This window comes from Solanum dulcamara, chromosome 1 (assembly GCF_947179165.1).
Source record: "Solanum dulcamara chromosome 1, daSolDulc1.2, whole genome shotgun sequence".
NCBI lineage: Eukaryota > Viridiplantae > Streptophyta > Magnoliopsida > Solanales > Solanaceae > Solanum > Solanum dulcamara.
Window position 1 is genome coordinate 83,808,633 of NC_077237.1, and position 21,290 is coordinate 83,829,922.

Genomic DNA, 21,290 nt, shown 5'->3' on the forward strand with positions numbered 1-21,290 from the left:
ATTCGGTATTATTAATTATTGTTCCTTTATCGGCATGCAAAGTGTAACGCCCCACAATTTCTAAGCAAAGATTCAAACCATTCTTCATATGCGTATAGGTCTGAACCTGAAGATTTATTAGTTGTATATGTATGTTAAGGTTCATTCCTAAGTAATTGAAGTATATTATAGGTGAGTTAGAGTCATAAGGAACCTCTAGCACTAAGTCAAGTTCAAAGCTTTCCTACCGACTAAGTTTCGCATGAGTTCATATAAGGGTCAACTTCTAACTACCATATTTTCTAGAATATAAAGGATTAGTATCCTATGACCTATCAAATAAAAGTTCTTTGAGTCTTCTTTTCGACGCCGCCAATTTTGCATCAATCCGAGTTTTGAGTAAAAAGTTATGACCATTTTACTAGAGACACTAAAAGCTGTCAGTGTCCGATGAGAAAAGTGACGGCCTGTCAGACCTGTGATGGCCCATTAGACTTGGCCGTCACACTTAGGCAGAATGGTCGATTTTTAGGCCAGTTATGACGATCTGGATCATAGCTCGTCACCCAAGCGAGTGAGTTTTTAAGAGGGCATTTTAGTCCTAAAACCTTTGGGGAGTTATATAAATGGCCCTAAACATGTAGGAAATCAATTTTCATTACTAAAACCTCTCATTCATTCCTAAATTTCTATGCTCTCAATTTCTTAACTCAGAAACTACCACAAGAAAAGCAAAAAGCTAGAATTTCAAGGTTTTCAAGCAAGTTCTTTTTTTAAGCTTCATTCTCTCAAGTATGTAAGACTTCAATGAGAGTATTCCTTCCACTCTCATGGCTAAAATATTCTGATTATATGATGAATTATATTTAAATCTAGGGTTTTGCCCAATCTTCTTCAAGCTATGATTTTTATGCAAAATTAGAGTTTTTATGAAAGATTTCTTATGCATCTCACTGAATTGCTATGAACCATATGCTTAATTTATTATATGATTATGATTCTCCAAACATGTGTCAAGATTATTTATGAAGTTATGAAAGCTACTTTTGAGTATTTACAGGTTATGCATGATTTCAAGTAAGTTGTCTAATGTTTAAAGTCATATGCATGTTTAAAGTCATATGCATAGAAGTAAAGATATGTTTATGGAAGATATATTTGAGTATGCTACACAACACTTATGATTCAAGATATGATTTTTAAGCTTAGCCTCACCTGTGATTTATGATATGACTTTTGAGCTTAGTCTCACATATGATTCAGCTATATAGACAGTTTTTATACTTATGAACATTAATATGTATTTATGTTATTTTGGGAGGACTATTTAGAACCGAGTGGACTTTAGGGATGAAGGTTTTCGTTAGCTTCCGTGGACCTTTAGTAGCAATTCCTAAGTCTCATAACTACGTGCCACCGCAGGACTTGGTATATCACTTTGTCGGACAACTCTATATGGCCTTGAGAGGCACATACTAGTGGATACACATATTTATGATATGGTCTTATACCCTGACAAGGTATAGAGTTTCCCACCCAACCGGGTTAGCTGTTGGACATCATGGGCTCACATGGTCTATGTCGGTTATAAGAAACTCCCAGTTTATGCATATTTTTATGATATATTCTTAAATTTATATGGTTCATTTAAATATGTTATTTTATGAATATGATTATGCAAGAATACTGAATTAGACTCATCCTTACATATGCTTTTAAATGAAGATTTAATTGGTACTTATGCATGAACTATGACTGTTTTCTTTCCTTCTTTTATTATGTCTTATGATTTTGAAAATCCTATTTCATTGCTCCTCCATATGTTATTTATATGATTATGGTAGTGTTTTCTTACATACTCAGTACATTTCACGTACTGACGCATACTTTCTCTGTGTTGCATTCTTTTACGATGTAGATTCTGACACTCGTTCTCAGACTCATGGTTAGTAATGGTTGCATTAGTTTTCAGTCAGCAGTTGGTGAGTCCTCCTTATTCGGGGACTTTATGAAGCAGTTTTAGTTAGTTCCTAAGCAATGGTAGTCGGAGGCCATGTCCCAAAAAAATTATTTCTTTTAGTTCAAATGTTAGAGACTTGTTTCAGACATTGATTTTCAATCTTCATGGATATAGTATCTTTTAATGAGACCTTTTATGCATATTTTTCAGCTTCTGCTTAGTTTTCTTATGATATGCTTTGATGAGTTATGTCAAGGGTTAGCTTGGGACCACTCGTGATTTCAAGTACCATGTCACGTCTAGGGCGTAAACTCGGATAGTGACACAAAGTTCATAATGGACAAGTAAAAGTAAATAGAGAGTGTACTTGTCAAAATTTTCATTTACACGTTTTTTCAAAAAAATATTATTTAAGAAAAGTATTTGACTATTTTACCCTTATTTATATCTTAAAATTTAATCTCTCTTCATTGATCCTCTCTATTTAATATTACCTATTTTGCAACATATTAATATCACTTTCATATTTATGACTAAAGTAAAGGTGAAAACAGACAACTAATTGTCTTAGTTTTCTAAAATGACAAGTATTATGAATTATCTATTTTCAGTAAGGATGACAAATATTTTGGAACATGGAGAGTAATATTTAGAGCCTGTTTGGATTGTCTGAAAAAGTTAGCTTTCAAGTCAAAAAATAAAAAAGTCAAACTTAAATGACTTATAAGTTAAAATATAAAAAGTAGGGAGGTACCTACTTTTGATTTTTAACTTATTTTAAGTCATTTTTAAATTTGACAAACACTTTCATAAGCTAAAAATGATTTAAAAGTTGGTTTGACTAACTTTTAAGCTAATCCAAACAAGCTCCTTTCTATTTATGTGTCATAATTGATATACTTATAATCTTTAAGAATATTTGCTCTATTTATGTGTCATAATTGTTTATATGTGTGTATTTTGTATTTTATTTATTTTTTTTTAAAAAGGGGGTAGGAGAAGGGAAATGTGAGAAGAAATTATAAGGTGGGGAATCGAGCCCCTCACAAAAGCGAAAGTTCAAATAGTCAATCAATTGAGTTAGTAAGATTTTCCAATGTGTTTGTATATAACTATTAAAATACGAAAATTTCTAAAGGGTATTTCGAGGGAGTCCATCGGCAATGGCCCATTGGAAGCTCGAAAATCAATATTTTCAATGGACCTCTGTGAGAAGTTCGCAAGTTTTTTATAGTTACGAATATGTTGAATTTGATGTAAATACTAAATGCGCATTAAGAGTGTGTTTGATATGAAGGAAAATACTTTCTATTTATGAAAAAATATTTTAACATAAATTTTAATCAATCGAACATAAAAGAAAATTGAATATCGAACCCACCTTAATTATATATAGACGAGTGATTAATTCCCATCTACTAATTCTCACATTCCTGACTTCTTTATAAGGTTAATTTAGAAAGGAGAAAAGGGGTTAAAGCAATCGCTTTTTCTTAATATTTTCAAAACACTATACTATGGTGGAATAGTCATATATACCTTCGAATCTCTTCTTTTATAAAAAATGTATTGATTAAAGTGTGATAAGCCATAAATAAAAGAAAAAGATAGAGAAGAAAAGAAGAGAAAGAAATAGAAACATCCAAAAATTGGTCTGCATGCCTAACATATGTAGCCTTCAAAGAGTAGACTCTTAAACCATCATCATTGCCACAAATTTCGTCGTTGAATTGCTCATAGCAAACATAATATTTAGATATTATGAGTTCTAAATTTTAGAACATTACAATTTATTGCGTACGAAATTGGATATTTGCATATTTTAAGTGGATTTCTTAATTTAAATATAGAATCTAAGTCTAAATTACTAGATTTTATTAAATTCCTAACTTGTATGGTAAATACGCCCGTAAAAAAAGTGTTATTGTGTCTCCCCTAGGTATCTACCATTCTCTGTACCAAAAAAGGAATATATGGGTAGGTTTTTATTTACCAAAAATACACCAATTGAGTTTTTAATTGACAATGTGATGTATATATATATAAAGTCTTTTTGCATCGAAAAATTTATATATATTAAACGAGGGTAATGCACTTTCTAGCAAAATATTTTTTATTTTCAAATGTCAAACCTCATTTTTGTTCTACCACAATCTTTAATGGTAGACTGTTTAAAATCAACGAACATGACAACTAAATCAATAATATCTATTTATCTTGAATATAGGTTCATTAAACGAGGCAATAAGTGTCTTTGAAAAAAAATATATTTTAGAACTCGAACTTGAGACATGATATAAATATAAATTAGATTTGAAAGATTTTATTAGTTTTTAATTTTCAGAACTCGAAATTGAGTGGGGAGTCTTTTTAAAAATAATTCTAGCACACCTTTTCTTGGTATACAATATGTTTAGAGTCAACAGACATGATAATAATTAAATTAATGTGTTGGGAGGTAGCTCCTATTTTGCTATGATAAGTTGCTTTCTTTCTTTTCTTTTCTTTTCTTTTCTTGACCTTTGCTTTTGAGCTTCTCTTCTTCTTTTCTTCATCCACCCTTTAGAGGCTCAATCTCCAATGAGAAAAAACAAAAATAAAGGATCAAAGATATAACAAACGTTGAAATTTTATTTGAATAAGCAATTTGGATTTTAATTTTTTTTTCTCATAAACACAAAAAACAGAAAGAAATCTATCAAAACTTGAAATTATAGTTTGAAATCGCAAGTCCAAATGGCACCATAGTCAAATATGCATGTCATTTTATTTGTAAGGCTATAGGACTCTTAAAATTGTGGTATTTAATTGTGACACTCCTAACAGAGGATGAATTGTTGAAGGCGGGTCAAACAGAACTGACTGATTTCTAGACTAACAAGCTTTTGAAGATGATGTGACAAGCTTTTGAAGATGATGTGCACATGAGATCTTAGATGAAATCTCTCATCAGAATGCATGGGAGAGAAAAGGAAAAAAAGTTTATTAGCCATGACTCAAGTTCGTAGACATGTTTCGAGGGATCAACTAAACTAAAAGCAAACAATACGTATTATGAACTTGATTTGTAATTAAGTGTGGTATCAAAACAAGTAGAGTCGGTCACTAAAGACAAATTTTCAAGTTTGCCAGGTTCAGTCAATCTTAATTATTAAGAAACTATAGGCTCACAGTCCTCATAATTTCAAGTTTAAAATATGCATGAGGGTAATCATAGAGTCCACCATAGCAACAACTTTTGGAAAATAAAAGTCCACAAAAGAACAAAACTGCAACATGAGTTTGGTACATTAATTCTAGGTTCATAGTCAAGGTAAATAAAAGGCATAAGAACTTTTGAAAATTTAAGAGTATCATACAAAACACAAGTGAGCATGAGTTTGTTGGCTATCATGACTATCCACTACCTGCATGCATGATTGATCACTAAGATATTCAAACATAATGAACCTTATAAGATCTTGACATTGTAATTTTATTTTATACCATCTGTGGCGGAATCAGAAGTTTTACTAAAGAGATTTAAAATATAAAGAAATAACAACAAAGAAGTCAATAAAGGGATTCAATATCTATTATATATACAAAAACAATAACATATCCAATAAAATTCTACTAGTGGGATCCGGATATGATAGAGTGTATGGAGACCTTATCATTACCTCGTAGAGGTAGAGAGGTTATTTCCGAAAAACCTTCGATTCAGGTGCAGAAAAATTCAAGTACGAAGAAGAAGTTAACATAACAACTATTAAGGGAGGCAATATTAAGCCTATAAGAAAGGAACAACAACAACAACAACAAAACCGTGTGATAACCAAAACACAATAACTATAAAAATACGACTAATACAACATGTTGACGTTTTATATGCAATGTAATTTTTCAAGAAAGAGAGTTCGGATGAACCCCTTGCGGCCCCTAGCTCCGACATTGCCATCAAGTCATTTAAAAGGTAATTGCAGGTAATTTCAATGATAAATGATACTCCCTCCGTCCCATATTAGATGGACATTTTACTAAATTAAAATAGAATTAATTAATTTTTTCTCATTTTACCCCTACAATTAATATGCTTTGGAAGTTTAAACAAATTTTGAAGATCCAAAAACTTCTTTTTTCAAGAGGTTAGTTAATATGAGCATATGGCAAAATAGTAAAGTTAAACAATTTATTAATGATTTCTTAATTATCGTATAAAATGCAAAGTGCTCATCTAATATGGGACAGAAGGAGTAGTAAGTAATTTATTATAACATGTCAAATGACACTAAAAATATAAAAAATTCTTTACTTTGCATAAATCTTAAACTTTTTATTTAAACCAGTACTAATTATTTTTCCCCTTAAATATCTCAATTAATCAATAGTCCATTAATATATGTATATATTTACTTAAGTCCTTTTCCTGCTTCCCACCAAATAAACAGACATGATATGCTGGTCATCCAATGTCCTAGCTACTACATTGACTAAAGGTACTGTCAGAGGTTTCTTTAATTTGCAGTACACAAATATTCATTATTAGAGAATGCCCAAAGCAAAACTCAACCACCACATTTAGTTTCAAATGTGAGAATATGCCCATAGTTGCTAGAGTTATCTGGTACTGTATCGGTGAAAATAATGAAAGAAAAAAAATGAGAGTAACAAACACGATTGGGAATATTTTCTTGTATATCTCTGTATGTTCTATTGTATACACTGTTGTATTTATTTATACTATTAAACTAGGGACTGAAAATATAAATTCTATACTGTACAAGGATTGTAAATAAATAAAATAAATCTAAAAATTATCCTAACTAACTTTGTCTCATTCAAGTGCCATTTTATATTGTATGTAGAGTGTATCTTAATTATACTGTGTATCACATTATTGGGCTGAAGAGAAAGTAATTCAGTTGGTATGTACTGGAGGCCCAAGACAGGACCAAGTTTAATATAAGCCCAATAATGTGGAAAGTTTAGAAGCCCAAATGTGTTTGGTCCAAAATTGTTGAACATGTATCAAACTGCTTCAACTCTTCTGTTTGGTCCATCTTTATCAAAAACTTACTTAGAAGCTTCTTGAACAATGGAGGGTATTTCATCAAATAACAAATACCAATGGATAGTTGTGGTGGTGCCATAATATGTTACCTGTATTGGTGAGAAGTAGCATTATAGTTAAAGCACACGCAATCGTGCCTTGAGGGGGATGCTGCCAATTCTACCGAGGACTTTATGGAACTCGTTTGCCAAGCAGAGTCTCACGAAATCTTTCCTCTTTGCCTTCAATTACATCAGAAAGTCAAAATTTTTTGGTCTTCATGTTCTGGTTTCGGAAAAAGCTTATTTTTCTCACCTTTAAATCATCAAAAAAAGAAAAGAAGGAACCGCTCGAAAGGGACCACACAACAATGCTCATAATCGGAAAACATAGCAATAATGTGCCAACAAAGTGCATGTGTTCTTGGTTAATAAAAACACAAGTATAGGCAGCTAACTCGAACTCCACCATCATTATTGAAAAAGGGGAAAAGGCTCAAATATTCCATCGCACTTTGACAAAAGGCTCATTTATGTCATTCATTAAAAGTTTTACTCATTTATGTCATTTCCGTTTGAGAAAAAACTCATTCATCCCATTATTTGTTAACTAAAATGGCATAGATTAGCCAAACTTTTAACGAATGACATATATAAGCCTTTTCTCAAAATTCGATGGCATATTTGAACCTTTTTCATTTTAAATAATAATTTAATGTCGTGGCCGAATCATAATTAACCACGTATACAAAATAATTTTGCAAAACGAAAAATATTTTTAGTTTACAAATAATGGCATGAATGAACCTTTTTTTAGATGGAAATGACATAAATAAGCCAAACTTTTAACAGATGACACAGACGAGCCTTTTCTCAAAGTTCGATGGCATGTTTGAGCTTTTTCCTTTGAAAAAATTATATAAGGAGACAATCCATACCCTCAACTAATGCACAACTATACAACAGCAGTAGATGACTAGAAAAACAATATGGTGACTTCAACACAAGGAAGTCCCCTATGAGCATATTTTTACCAAATTCCTTGCAAGAACTATCAGGAATGGAAACAAAAGAAATTGTTACACCTATGTGTTAGCATACTTTATGTAAAAAAAAATAAAAAATCCCATACTGAGACTAATGGTAAATGTTAAAATTGGAAAAATCCTGTAACTGATTGATCAATCTAAAATTTGAAATAAGGAAAAACAGATTCTGAGGGTATATTATGGGATGAATTATCGCCGTTTTTCTTTGTGCTCGACGATCATGACTGTGAGCTCCAGGTGCAGCACGCTATGCTGAAACATCTAATCTTTCTTCTTCTCTTTCTGAGGTGTTGGCTTTTGATATATGATAATTTGACTCAAGATGGTACCATTCATCAGTACACCGATCACAGATCCCAAGGCAACTGCAAATAAGTCAAGGAATCTTGGTTCAAGCATTTCAAATGTTCATGGTCTACTATCATATATGAAAATTATTTATAGATAGTCCTACTAAGAAATTGAATGATGGCAAACAATAAAAGAACGGAACCGTTGACGCTGGGTTCCAAGGTAAGGATGGTGGCTAAGTTATAGTAGGTAAATTGACATTCTAGATGGTGAAACGATCATTGTAAATTGTAAGCCCAAGAAGGAGGGGGGATCGGTGAGCTGCAGCTGTAAGAGGGAACTAAAAAGCGAATGTATTTGATCTTGAGAATATCACTCTGCAAGCTCATCTCAAAAGACGCCAAATATTTTTCCATTTTCCTCCTAAATATTTTAAAGACTATCAATAAAAAAAATATATTTTAATGTTTTGACTGGGAAAACTGAGCTAATCACATACTCGACTAGAACCGCAGACTATAAACTGGTTGGCAGTCACATTGTGGGTAACATAACTCTCATGAAACCAGTAAGTATTCTAATCATTACACACATTTGACAAAACTAGGTTAGTACAAAGAATGTGTCGGCTTATAAATTTGAAACGAAATAAGGTACTGATGTTTCCAAATGTCGGGAGTCTGAAAAATCATATGAAGGTACAGATCAAACAAAGTAAGAGAGTTTACCACTCATGGGAGCTTTTTCCTGGAGGCTGGTAAAAACTCTAACTGCAACATATAAAGGTAAAGGATATGAGAACTCCATTTTGGTATCAAAGAATCTGCAGGCAGAAATTAGTAGTCGGAGTTAACTTACCCATGGAACCGGCGAAGTTCATAAAGAAGGTCAAAAAGCTCAGTTCACCAGTACTCTTGCACTGCTCAAATAAAAACAGTCGAAAAAAGGTATAAAATAAAGTGGAAACAAGGAAAGCAACTGAACATTATAGGATGAAGCCGCAAAATGATCTCGGAAAGAAGTCAAATAAAAGGGGACTGCAAATATAGTGACAGGTGGTTGCTAATCATTTTGATGAATGATTATAACAATTCTGTCAGGAATAACTATTCAGGTCAAAGCAATCATCAACTTCATATACTAGTCTGCTTTTTTTTTTTTTAAATGACAAGGAAACCCGCAGCCGCAACCCTTTGGGTGCGCACAAGGTAAAAACCCTGCTCCTATGCAATAGCTCGCAAACCACATAGGAGAAGATATACTAGTCTGCTTTAGAGCCACCAGCACTTTCTTTCTATTCAATCCATCATAATATTGGCATCATTTACACAGCATATAGGAGCTATTACACTTCCCAGTCGATCCACAATAATATATCTTGGTTTGGTATGAAATTCAAGTTTCCATGTAAATTAACAGAACAAAAAGGTGTGACATATACATACATATGAACCGCCATAATAGAAGGTAAATGAATTCATTATTTCAAAACATAGCAAATAAATCAGGTTACTTCAAACATATACCAACAGCACCTTGAAACTGAGAATCATCATGGCATAAATGAGTACCTTAAAGTTCTTCCATATCTGCGGAATCCTTGCACAAAGAAAGATTGCATGTTGGGAAGCCTGAAACAATTTAATTTAGTTAAGACTGTTAGATCAGATATATTAGGGTCAATTGATTTTGTAGCCTTTACAAATTTATTTTTAGTTTTATATCTTTTAAGAAAGAAACTTATTTTTATAAGATAAGAGTTATGAAATAACACATAACTACATAAGAGATCTTTGCAAGGTCATTTTCTTCAATTCAATGTGTAAAGGACTATATTCACCCATTACCTCGACATATTATCCAACATCAGAAGACATCATCACATAGGGAAAAGGCATTAAGATATGATCGTGTTTTCAACTACACACTTATTCTTTACGGGTCCTACCCCCCCCCCCCCCCCCCCGCCCTTTCCCCCTCCCTACTGAACTTATTAAAAATGGAATAATACCAACTTAGAGTGTTCGTCAAGTGGTGCAATACACTCGCTTAACATGTGTATTTTTCACTTCTATTATTTTTTTCAATCTTCTTTCCAGAAACTTTCCATACCTTATCTCATTCCTATATCACCTTTTCATCTACCCCAACAGATTTCTACATCTCCATAATTTTATTTTATTTGTTTACTTTCAACCTTTGGTCACTCCTACAAATCCTATTGGGCGCAATTTATTTCCATATTTGTTTTTTAAGATTTCGGTAGCATACCTCTGATTGCTAGCTTTTATGCCAACCATCTATTTTCCGGCGATTCAAAACTCCAACAACTACATATTCCGAGTTCTTTATTTTAAATTTTGGTTCAAATTTTATTTGGGTATTCTGAGAGAGAGGGGAAGATAGAGAGAGAAGATGAGAAAAGGGATTGAGGGGTGAAATTTGATGGGGGGAAGAAGGTGCAGCGATGGTGGCCGGCAAAATTCACGTCGAAGTGAAACAGAGGAGATTTCTGTGTGTTTGTGTAGTGCAAATATTGATGGATCTTGGGCTATAGAAGTGATGGAGGAGAGAGCTGGTGTTTTCAACAATGGTGGTGATGGTGCAGCGATTTGGTGCGTTTGATTCTCCGGTTCCTCGGCTCACCAACAATAATTCCGTTTTTAAAAAAGTTCAGGAGGTATTAGGACCCCTATGAAGAATTAAGTGTGTGGTTGGAAATATGGTCATAGTTCAAGGGAGAGATTTTATGCCTTTAAAAAACTCTTAAGCATAGGAATACTAAGTTAACGCATTCTTCCAATCTCTTCCCTATTTCTCACAACGTATAAGCCCTCTAAAATTTCCACTCCTTCCTAATTTCACTTGTCTGGTCCCTTTACCGTGGCCACAGCTGCATCTTTTTCTAGTTGATTGTTTCTTCACTGTACCTTTACCGGTGACTGTTCTGATTGCATTAAACCTATACTAGTCTGCCTTAGAGCCACCAGCACTACTCTATCAATATTCCATAGACTGTTTCGATCATTCTTCCAAAACTATTTCTGTTAAGTAACTATTCCCACAACTGTTGCACCATGAGTAGTGCAATTAACCAGCACCAGTTGTTCCAAGTGTTATGCTTCAGCATCAATTTGCGAACTCAAGGTGACTCAACCACACAGGAAGTATTATGTATATAGTATAAATAATTCATAAGAACTTCTAGCATAAGGTACTTGTCATGCATTCTCTCAATCACTTCTCTAATTTCTCATAATTTTCAGACAAGCATAAGCAACGGTTAAGTGTTCATTTGGACTCCCTTAAATGAAGAGAAATGTAAATCTTTTGCAATGCTTTATCCCACAATACAAACAGAGCTAGGGAAACAGATCAAAGTTAAAAGCTATAACTTACATATAGAGCCTCGAAAAGAACAGGATCAATTTGACCTGCCAAAACAGTTGGGGCTACAGCACAATATCTGTTTACAGCATAAGGAGGAACTGTAGATTCTAACTTCATGGAAGGAACGACATCAATAAACATGAGTGATCTAAAATAAATGGCTCAATTATATTTTTGTGCATGTGTATGGGAATATATATCATGAAAGATAGCACAGGTTTGAATTAGGATACAGTAATCCTTTCATCCATGTCTTCATTCCCAAAGGTTGAGAAAAATAGTAGATAATTGCAACCAAAATTATAGCTGCAACAAGAAAAAAGCATAAGATATTAGAGAAATTGAGCTCGCCACATTTAAGTATGAAAATGAGATTTTAAACTGCCACCGACTGAAGGTAAAGCACTCCATCCACAAAGGAATCATTCATTGACCAGAATAGCATAGCAGATATGAGAATAAAAAATCGCAATAGAAGCATTTATTAAAGGTTCTGGCAGAGCTGCTTGAAGGTAATGCACCCTCTGCTCAATGAAATTGAAAAATAGAAAGCGGTGTCTAATCAATTAAAACAACCACCTCTGAAGATACAGATTTGAGAAGCTACAAAGCCCTAGTTTATCAAGATATAGCAAAAGGAACTTAAGAATCCAGTTAATGTATTATTGGCATGTCAAAAATGTACCTTGGATCAAAAGAAAAAGGTACTCGCCAAAAGCTGAGAACGGGAGCCCTTTGTGAAGACAATATGCCAATGCAATGGTATAACCAATTAGTTCGAGTTCAAAGGCCACAACACTAAGCCCTCTAACACTTTTGTGTTGCAAAATTTTAAGTATCTGCAAGAGGAACAGAAACAATAAGGCATGCCCTTGTTCAATCAGTGAATCACATATTTCCGTGAATCATTAGCAAGAAGTTAAGGACAAGAAACTAAATGGCATCCTTATGGATGTAGTCACTATAGCGAATGAACTAATCAAATAAATACATACATAAGGCGAATTACGGGTTATCTAAACCTAGAATTTTTTTCTAAAACTCACACTTACCAACACAAACATACAAGTTTCTAATCAAAACAAAAATACTCAAAAACGCATTACTATAGCCAATGCACAAACAAATTAATACAACCATTGACAACCCAAACAACCTCTCTTCCCAAACACCCACCCAAAGTACCAAAAACGAAAAGGAAAAGAGAAAGAGACATTCCCAAAAAGAAACCAATTAATGAAACGTCAGACTTCTTAGAAATGCAAAAGGGGTTTCCGAGAAGTACTTTTAGCACATAGGAACGGGTCATAGGATCTTCAATTCTAGAGAAAAATTATTTAATAATGAAATGAAATGAACGTAAATAGAGTGAACGACACAGATGATTCATAAAGCCGCACTATTTATTTTCTGGATAGAGATGTAGTTGATTGATTAATTCGTGAACGGGCTAAGAGGTACAATTGAATTGAACGACCAATGTACATGACTGTAAAAGTTTATACACAAGTGTATATACTTGGTTAAAAAACTAGGGTGTGGGTAGGGTGGGATGTACCTAAATCTTACCCCTATGTTTGTTGGGTGGGAGAGAGAGGTTGTTTCCGATAAATCCTCGGCTCAAAAGAAAAGTTCTCGACGCAGGATTGCATGAAAAAATGATAGCAAAACAGCAAGATACAAACAAACGAAGCAACAAATAATACACATTGAAGAATATTTGGTTAAAAACCCAAAGTAACAAATAAACACCCATTACTATCACCACAATAAGACTCAATTAATACATAAAGACTTGAATTTACTGGGCTTAACAAAATTAGCCTTGGGAAGTCTAACCAATGCACTATCACATGAAAGTAAAAGTTCATATATTTGATTATCAATCCAGAGTATTCAAGATAGACCAATAACATAAATGGATCCCAAAAATGAGCTAATTCAATACTATTACCACAATACGACTCAATTAACACATAAAGACTCGAGTTTTACAGGGCTTAATGAAAATAGCCTTTGGACGTCTAACCAATGCACTATAACATGAAACTAAAATCTTATATATTTGATTATCAATCCAGAGTATTCAAGATAGACCCATAACATAACCTGGACCAAAAATTTAGCTAATTCAATACTATTGTCACAAGTCACAACAACACTCAATTAATGCATAAAGACTCCATTTTTACCTGGCTTAGGAGAAATTACCTGAGGAAGTTAAACCAAAGGACCATAACATGAAAGTAAAAATTTATATATCTAATTATACATCCAAAGTAATTAAGAAACACCCATTACTTAACTGGATCCAAAATTGAGAAAATTCAATAATACTATCACAACAACACTAAATTAATACATAAAGACTCCTCCTTTTTTATAACCAAGATGTCGGGACAAGTTTTTGCACACCTCCCCTAATTCTACAGGATACCTAACATCTCACAGCAGCAACAGATAACTCTGTTCACCAAGGCACTATTTTTAACCAAAGGACTATAACATGAACTAAATTTATATATCTAATTAAAAACCCATAGTAATTAAGAAACACCCATCACTTAACTGGATCCAAAATTGAGCAAATTCAATACTACTATCACAACAACACTGAATTAATACATAAAAAAACTCAATTTTTAACAGGGATTAAAGGGAAATAACCTGAGGAAGTTTAACAGTGGTGGAGGCAGCAACGATTGCATAACCAAGAAGCTTGGAAATTAAGGGAAGCAAGCAATCTTTTTCTGGGAATTGACCATTGCTGAGAGATCCAAGTGCACAACCAAAGTCCATTCCAAGAAATTTTAGTTCCACCATTTTTGATCTATCAATTAATGGATCAAGAACTCTTCTGGGTTGTGCCCCTAATGTAAAGAAATTTGCTCAGATAATGATTTGAGCTTTTATTTTTGGGGGGACAAATTATTTCTGGGGTACGAATTTCAAGAAGAAGAATTGTAAATGGTTACAGTTAGGTGGCAGCCTTCTAGGTTGGGGCAATTTGTGCTCCCCCACAAATTTTATTTTTTTAGGTGCGTTTCAAAATAAGTATCATTTTTAAAAATAAAATAAAATAAGTGTTATTTTAGAAATTTAAAAAAAAAAAGAATTATATATTTTCAACTATACTCTTATGCTAAATTTCTTAATAGTATTTAATTCTCAAAAAACACTACTAAATAAAAATAATTTAATAAATTATATATCATATTTAGTGATATTTTAATGAAAGTAATTTTTGTTGGGATGACAATTATTTTGGAGATTGGAGTAGTACTTCATGTATATATCAACTTTTCTTTTTTAGATTCTCACTGAATGTTTAATAAATGTATTGACGAACCACTAATTTTGAATTCACGTATTGCATGACTTATTTTTTGGAGCGACTCCTCCAAGAGAATTTCTTTCTTCATTTTCAAGGGCTTCAATATGAGATCTTTAATGAAGACGACAAATCTCAAATATCCAACCATAACCCATGATGATGACTATAACATATATTAGGTGTGCATGGCATGTATATGTAATGTATCGGTATAAATAATAATGTAATGTGTCAATATTGTATAAATAGTATAGAACATTATATATATGATGTATACCTATACATTGACAAACGCAGTTTATACAATATTTTTACATTGCATCATTTCATCTTCTTCAAGGAGTTGATTTTTTTTCAATACCCAACCAACTTAAATTTCCTTTAAATAATCTCAAAATTTAGATAAGAGTTTGTCTCGATATTTTTATTTTGAGTCTTCTAATATACTATTCACTTAAAAGGATTCACATTTGTAGCACGTCGAATTTAAAAATCAAGCCTTAAGAAGCTTTAACGGCTAGTGGAGTCTTTCACTTCGACAAACTCAAAATCTCATCTAAATAGTCTCAAATTTTAGATATGGGCTCCTCTCGAGATTTCGTGTCTTTTGATATATTATTCACTCTAAATGATTCACATTTACGACACATTGAATTTTAAAATCAAGTTTTAAAGAAGCTTTAATGGTTGAACATAGAGTCTTTTAAATACTCGAAATTATGATAATATATATATATAAATAAAAATTGACTTATAAGTTTATATTTTACAAGAAAAGACTCATAATTTTAATTTTACAAAAAAGACTCAAGTTCGACATGAAGAGATTGTCCGTACCATGTGGTAAGATTTTATCAAATAATAAATAGTTACTTCTATTGTTGATTTATTGGACCATTAAATTTTTATAAAATTGTTTGTATTTAAAAGTTTGTAATAACATATAATCACAAATATTTATTTATAAAATGAATAAGAGCTATGTGATGTATTATTCAACACCTTAGGATATTTCAATACTATATTTATGAACTATAATTTGCTCATTTGGTAAGATTGTAAAAGAGTTGGAGAAATTTTGATAGTTTTCACAAACTACGAGGTTTTCATGATTATAAGAAAAAATGCAACTTAAAAAATTTAAATTATTTATCCACACAATTTCAACTTCAAATCAACCTGATAGATGATCCTCCCTATCTAAATTTCCTTTAGTGTGATGACGTAGAAATTGAATTGTATAATAATGTTGCACTTTCACTACTGGAATTTTGCTTCTGTTGTTGACTCCATAAAAGTATTGATATCTAAACATAACTGTTGAATGGTTTAGGACATGACACTCTATATATGTGCAACAATAACAGTTAATTTTCTCTAGGGAATGTATGGCAATTATTGATGAGGTGCTTCAATGCATCAAATTCATGTTCTTTTAAACTTTGAATAGAGTCTTATGATTGATCAATAATAAGCACTTCCTATTCGTAGATTAATAAGCCCGAAACACCTATGTCAAATGCTCAAATATATTCTTCAACTTCAAACTAGTAAGCAAAGTTTCATAAATGCGTAAACATAGTTGGACGAAACAAATGAGGTAAATTAAAGGTACAAGAGATGGTCTTTTTGTTATTATTGTTGAAACCAAGTACAAATGGAAGAATAAAACAGCCTGATGAAAGGAGGCATTACTTGAAGTCATCATAATAAGATACAAGGACCATTTACTTGATAATTAGACAAAGTAGAACAATAATCCTTCAATAAAGAAGCAATATATACATATCATTAATCATCATCTTTTAATCTTGATAATGCATTTATCTGTTTCTACACCTTTCTGCTGGAAAATGAGGTCTGTTAATCAATGTACCAATTGAGGTCGTCAAGTGAAGCATCAGCATAATTTATACATCCTCTGTTGGCCCTGCTTTCACCTCACTCCACAGTGATGGTGCTTGTAGAATTTCAAGAACTGCTCTTCTTTCCTCCATTTCTGAAGGCCCTGATTGGTTCTGCAAGAATGTGCTTCATGGCCTTCACTCCCAGTGGATTGCCCTTGCTCTGTATCAAGAAAAGCAATCGCGTAAGTAAAGAAAAGAAAAACACTTAGAAAGAGGGTTAGTAACATCTACAACCAGTTAAATTACACTGATGTCCAAATTCATTACGTTGAGGTGGCTGCACGAATGACAAATTTAAATTACTTACAATTGAGCATGTGCCTGCACGAACGTTGCAGACAGGATAGTCGTGTGGGCAGCAACTGTAGTGGTCTTCACAGCAAGTGGCTCCTTCAAGTGGGCAACATCCCCAAGATAAGCAAGAGTTACGGAACTGAAGGACACAGCAGCAAGTGTCGCCCACAGGGCATTGAGTATAATCATCACATTCTGTAGGTGGCTTGACTGGAGATGGAGGAGATGGAGCAGGCTTAGGAGGATTTTGGCCTGTCTTTACTGGATATGAAGGCTCTATGGCTAAACCACACAAGCCACTAGAGCTGGCAACATTACGTTGGACTCTGAGGTAGCCCTTCTCTCCCCATTTAGCTCCCCACGAGTTCCTAATGATCCAATAATCCATGCCTTTCTCAGTACCATATCCAACAACAACTACACCATGATCCACTGCAGTACCACATTTTCCAGTAAAGATACCCTGAAATTACAAGTAGGATAATCGCGTGAATAATTGGATGTGATCATTGTTATATCATAGTTTTCGACCTCCAATTAGAAGTCTGTCAACTAATAAAGCCAAAGTTATCTTTAGGTTACATTCTTTGGTAGAAAGAAAACTACAAGTCTTTGATCAAAAGGCTACATTTTACTGGAAAGACATTAATTGAGGCGTAGTTGTTGAAAGGCCAATGTGAGAATAGAAACATTACTGATTTGTAGTGCTGGAAGTCTCTGCCACCACCTTCAATGGCAATGCTCACAGGTTGATTTGCAACAGCCTTTTGCAGCGCCTTTTCGTTATAAACAGGAACATCTTCATAACTATCTATGCTAACAGCCTTGGCATTTTTCTGCATCACAATAGTATTGTAAAAATAAATCTTCAATTCAATACTTTAAACAAAGAAAATGTTATACTCGTATTTAGTTCATTTCAAGAGTTGCAGTTGAAGTCAAGAATGTTATACTGACCCTATATTGGTCACATACGCCATTACGTTCTTCGTAAGGATAGTCTTCTTCAGTGTCAATTCCTCCATTGTTGATGACGAATTCAAAGGCGTAGTCCATAAGACCGCCATCGCAACCATCATTGTAGGACTTATCACAATCCACCAGCTCTTGCTCTGATAGTGATATCAAATCCCCGGTTACTATAGCGCTTATTGCTTCAATGGAAGCAACGGCGGAGAATGCCCAACAACTCCCTGGTTCATTTCATTGATTGATTAGGACACAAATATTCAGCCATACAACAAATCTACTACAGGACGGATTACAAGAGAACAAGCCAAAGAGGCTGCGGGTATAACTTTATCTATTTATTTTTAGAAAAATGTCAAAACCATTTTAGAACAAATTAGTTTGCCAAATTACTATCATTTGAAATAGGATTTTTCTTTTGTTGTTGATATTTTTCTAATTTTACAATGAATATCAATGTCATATGGTATTTATAAGAAGGCAGAAAGTGACATTATTGGGTCACTTCATGTAAAGTTTATATCGACTTGCAAATTAAATATAGAATATATTCTATTAACATCAATTAGTAAGTTTTTCCATCATTATCATGTTGTGTTGACTAAAGCTTTTCACCATAATTATTTTCCTCTCTTTTACTATTGGATGTATCATACATAGAAAGATGTACTCCATATATTTCAAATTATCTGTCGTGTTTATATTTTACACTATTCAAAAAAAATATTAATTCTGAAATATTTTGAGAACGGACAATAAGATTCTCAAATACTTTAATTTATTTATTTGATTTGACTTGTTGTAAATAATTTGCATGCTATTATTATGATTTAACTTATTAGGAACAGTCTTTAACAATTATTTGTGACCATACAATGGTGTAGTCAAAATTATTTTGCACCATCAAAATACAAGATAAATTTTTTAAAATCTCAACTCTTTCTTGTTACTACTAGACTAGACTAGAATACTTCTTATATTTTCAAGTCATAAGTAAGTTGGGTAAGACTATATATTAATTAATATAGTAATGGAATACCAACTAGTTCGCTATAGAATTTAAATTAAATACACTCTAGTCCGTACAAGAGGATTAACAAAATTACATTACAATATCATATATGTTAAAAGTAGATATCAGTTACCTTATTTTATTTTTAAAATTACAGATAAGGTAGGAGCAGGTAATAGAGTTTTATCTCGTTTATCCTTTTGTATTGACACTATCAATATATGCACTTCAACTTTTGTTACTATTTACTACAATTTTGTAGCACAATTTTGTCATAGTTATTGTCTCTTTAGAATATTTTCTATAATATTTTGTCATAATTTCTTCACTTTTATTATTCTTTTTCGATATGCTTTGATATGTTTTTTCTTGAGCCGGGATCATCTATCATAAATAATTTTTCGATCAAAAATCATACTAGATTTAACGATATTAGATCTAACTAGATTCTTGCTAAATCACAACTCCCTACGAGTTCGACATTCACATGTTTGAATAAATTTATTACTTGTATAACAAGCATATACTTGTGTGTGCGCTGTTAGAAAGTAACACACTCCAAGTAAAAGTAAGGTGTGTATACAGGCTATACTTTTTATACACTTACAAACTATATTACGGGGTTGTTTGATAGTGTGTATTAGCAAAATTAATGCATGCATTAATTAGGTGTATTAGTAGTAATTTGTTTGGGACACTTTTTCATGTTATGTAAAACGTGTATCATGGATTTTTAGATATTAGTAATGCAACAAAATTTTATGAACGCATTGACATGATTAAAGACTCACTTACCCCTCATACTATTTTTTCAATGCATACTATTTTTAATACACTAAACAAACAATGCATAACAAATATTTTATCTATAATTAACGCAAGCATTACTAATACACTCTATTTAGAATTATTTTTATAAAACCTACAAAAAGATCCCAAGTATGTTGCTATTGTAGCTATATATTAAACTCATCTCTATATACTTTGATAACATATTAAAATCGTGATAATTTCATCTTAAACTAAAAGACATTAACAGTAACATAATTTGTAAAATCCCACGAGTTAGATCTGCAGAAAGAACAGACCTTAGAAAGACTATTTTCGAAAGCTAAATCGAGTACGATAAAATATATGCAGAGTTAATAAACGAAAAAGATAAACAATAGTAGTAGTAGCTAATTAACTTACCACAGCTTCCTTGATCCTTTACACCAACAAGCACACCTTTATCTCTCCAGTCAACTGATTCCGGCAAGCTATCCCCTACTTTAGGAAGATACCGATCGCTTTTGTTCTTCAACAACCTCCTCCTGTCACCTGAACTCTTCGTACCCAAATAAATCGATCTATACTCCTCATTAGTCAGATCGGCGAATTTCGTCAATCCGAGCTTATGACTCTTATTCGGAACAGAGTTCTGTTCGTCTATATATTTCAAGTTATCCTTGAAGATCTGGAATCTCTTATCCTTTTCACCTAAGGCGTTGTACGATTTTCCGTGTTCGATTAACCACGACTCGTACAACGCCGCAACTTCACCGTCGGTTCGACTGTGAATATGACTTTCGTCGTAAGTTATGATCGACATGTCGGAGGAGGCGGAGGATAAGATGGAGAAGAGGAGCATAAGAAGTAGGGATATGGTGAGAGTACTGAAGCTGTGAGTTTCCATGATTGGTTGATATTTATTTTTTTTTCCCTGGATTGTTGGGGAAGAAGGGGATTGGGAGAAAATGTGGAGAAGGTAGAGTGTTATAAAGGAAAGGAGAAGGGGTATTTTTGGAAATGTAGAAGTGTGTGTATAATTATTGTGTATACGTATTTCACGGCTTGTAGGAAAAGATGAAAATGGAAAGAAGAAAACATAAATTAGTGACTGAATTCAACTTGTGAAAAGGTTCTTATTTACTTGTTTATATTTAGCACTTTATTTTAAAAATATTAAGTACTATATTATTTTTAATTATTATAAATTATTTTATTTTAAAAAATAGATTAGAAATTATTAGAACTTCATTCGTTTACTTTTATTTATTATTTTTAGCAAATAAAAAAACTATATTTTCAAATT

At 32.7% G+C, this 21,290-nt stretch overlaps 2 protein-coding genes across 2 annotated transcripts; both read right to left on the reverse strand.

Moving 5' to 3' along the window:
• Window positions 1-7,943: 7,943 nt before the first annotated feature.
• On the reverse strand, window positions 7,944-14,728 carry LOC129880758 (mannose-P-dolichol utilization defect 1 protein homolog 2-like). Its single transcript, XM_055954943.1, has 8 exons — window positions 14,368-14,728; window positions 12,386-12,539; window positions 11,934-12,006; window positions 11,710-11,776; window positions 9,882-9,941; window positions 9,169-9,229; window positions 9,039-9,080; window positions 7,944-8,384 (listed from the first exon to the last, which is right to left on the reverse strand). Exons 1-8 carry the CDS (start codon window positions 14,521-14,523, stop codon window positions 8,281-8,283), a joined length of 717 nt encoding a protein of 238 aa, XP_055810918.1. The 5' UTR covers window positions 14,524-14,728; the 3' UTR covers window positions 7,944-8,280.
• Window positions 14,729-16,639: 1,911 nt separating this feature from the next.
• Window positions 16,640-20,957, reverse strand: LOC129880763 (low-temperature-induced cysteine proteinase). The gene is made up of 5 exons (XM_055954958.1): window positions 20,408-20,957; window positions 18,193-18,428; window positions 17,931-18,071; window positions 17,249-17,698; window positions 16,640-17,101 (listed from the first exon to the last, which is right to left on the reverse strand). The coding sequence occupies exons 1-5, from the start codon at window positions 20,889-20,891 to the stop codon at window positions 17,006-17,008; spliced, it is 1,407 nt and encodes a 468-aa protein (XP_055810933.1). The 5' UTR covers window positions 20,892-20,957; the 3' UTR covers window positions 16,640-17,005.
• Between the last annotated feature and the right edge of the window lie 333 nt (window positions 20,958-21,290).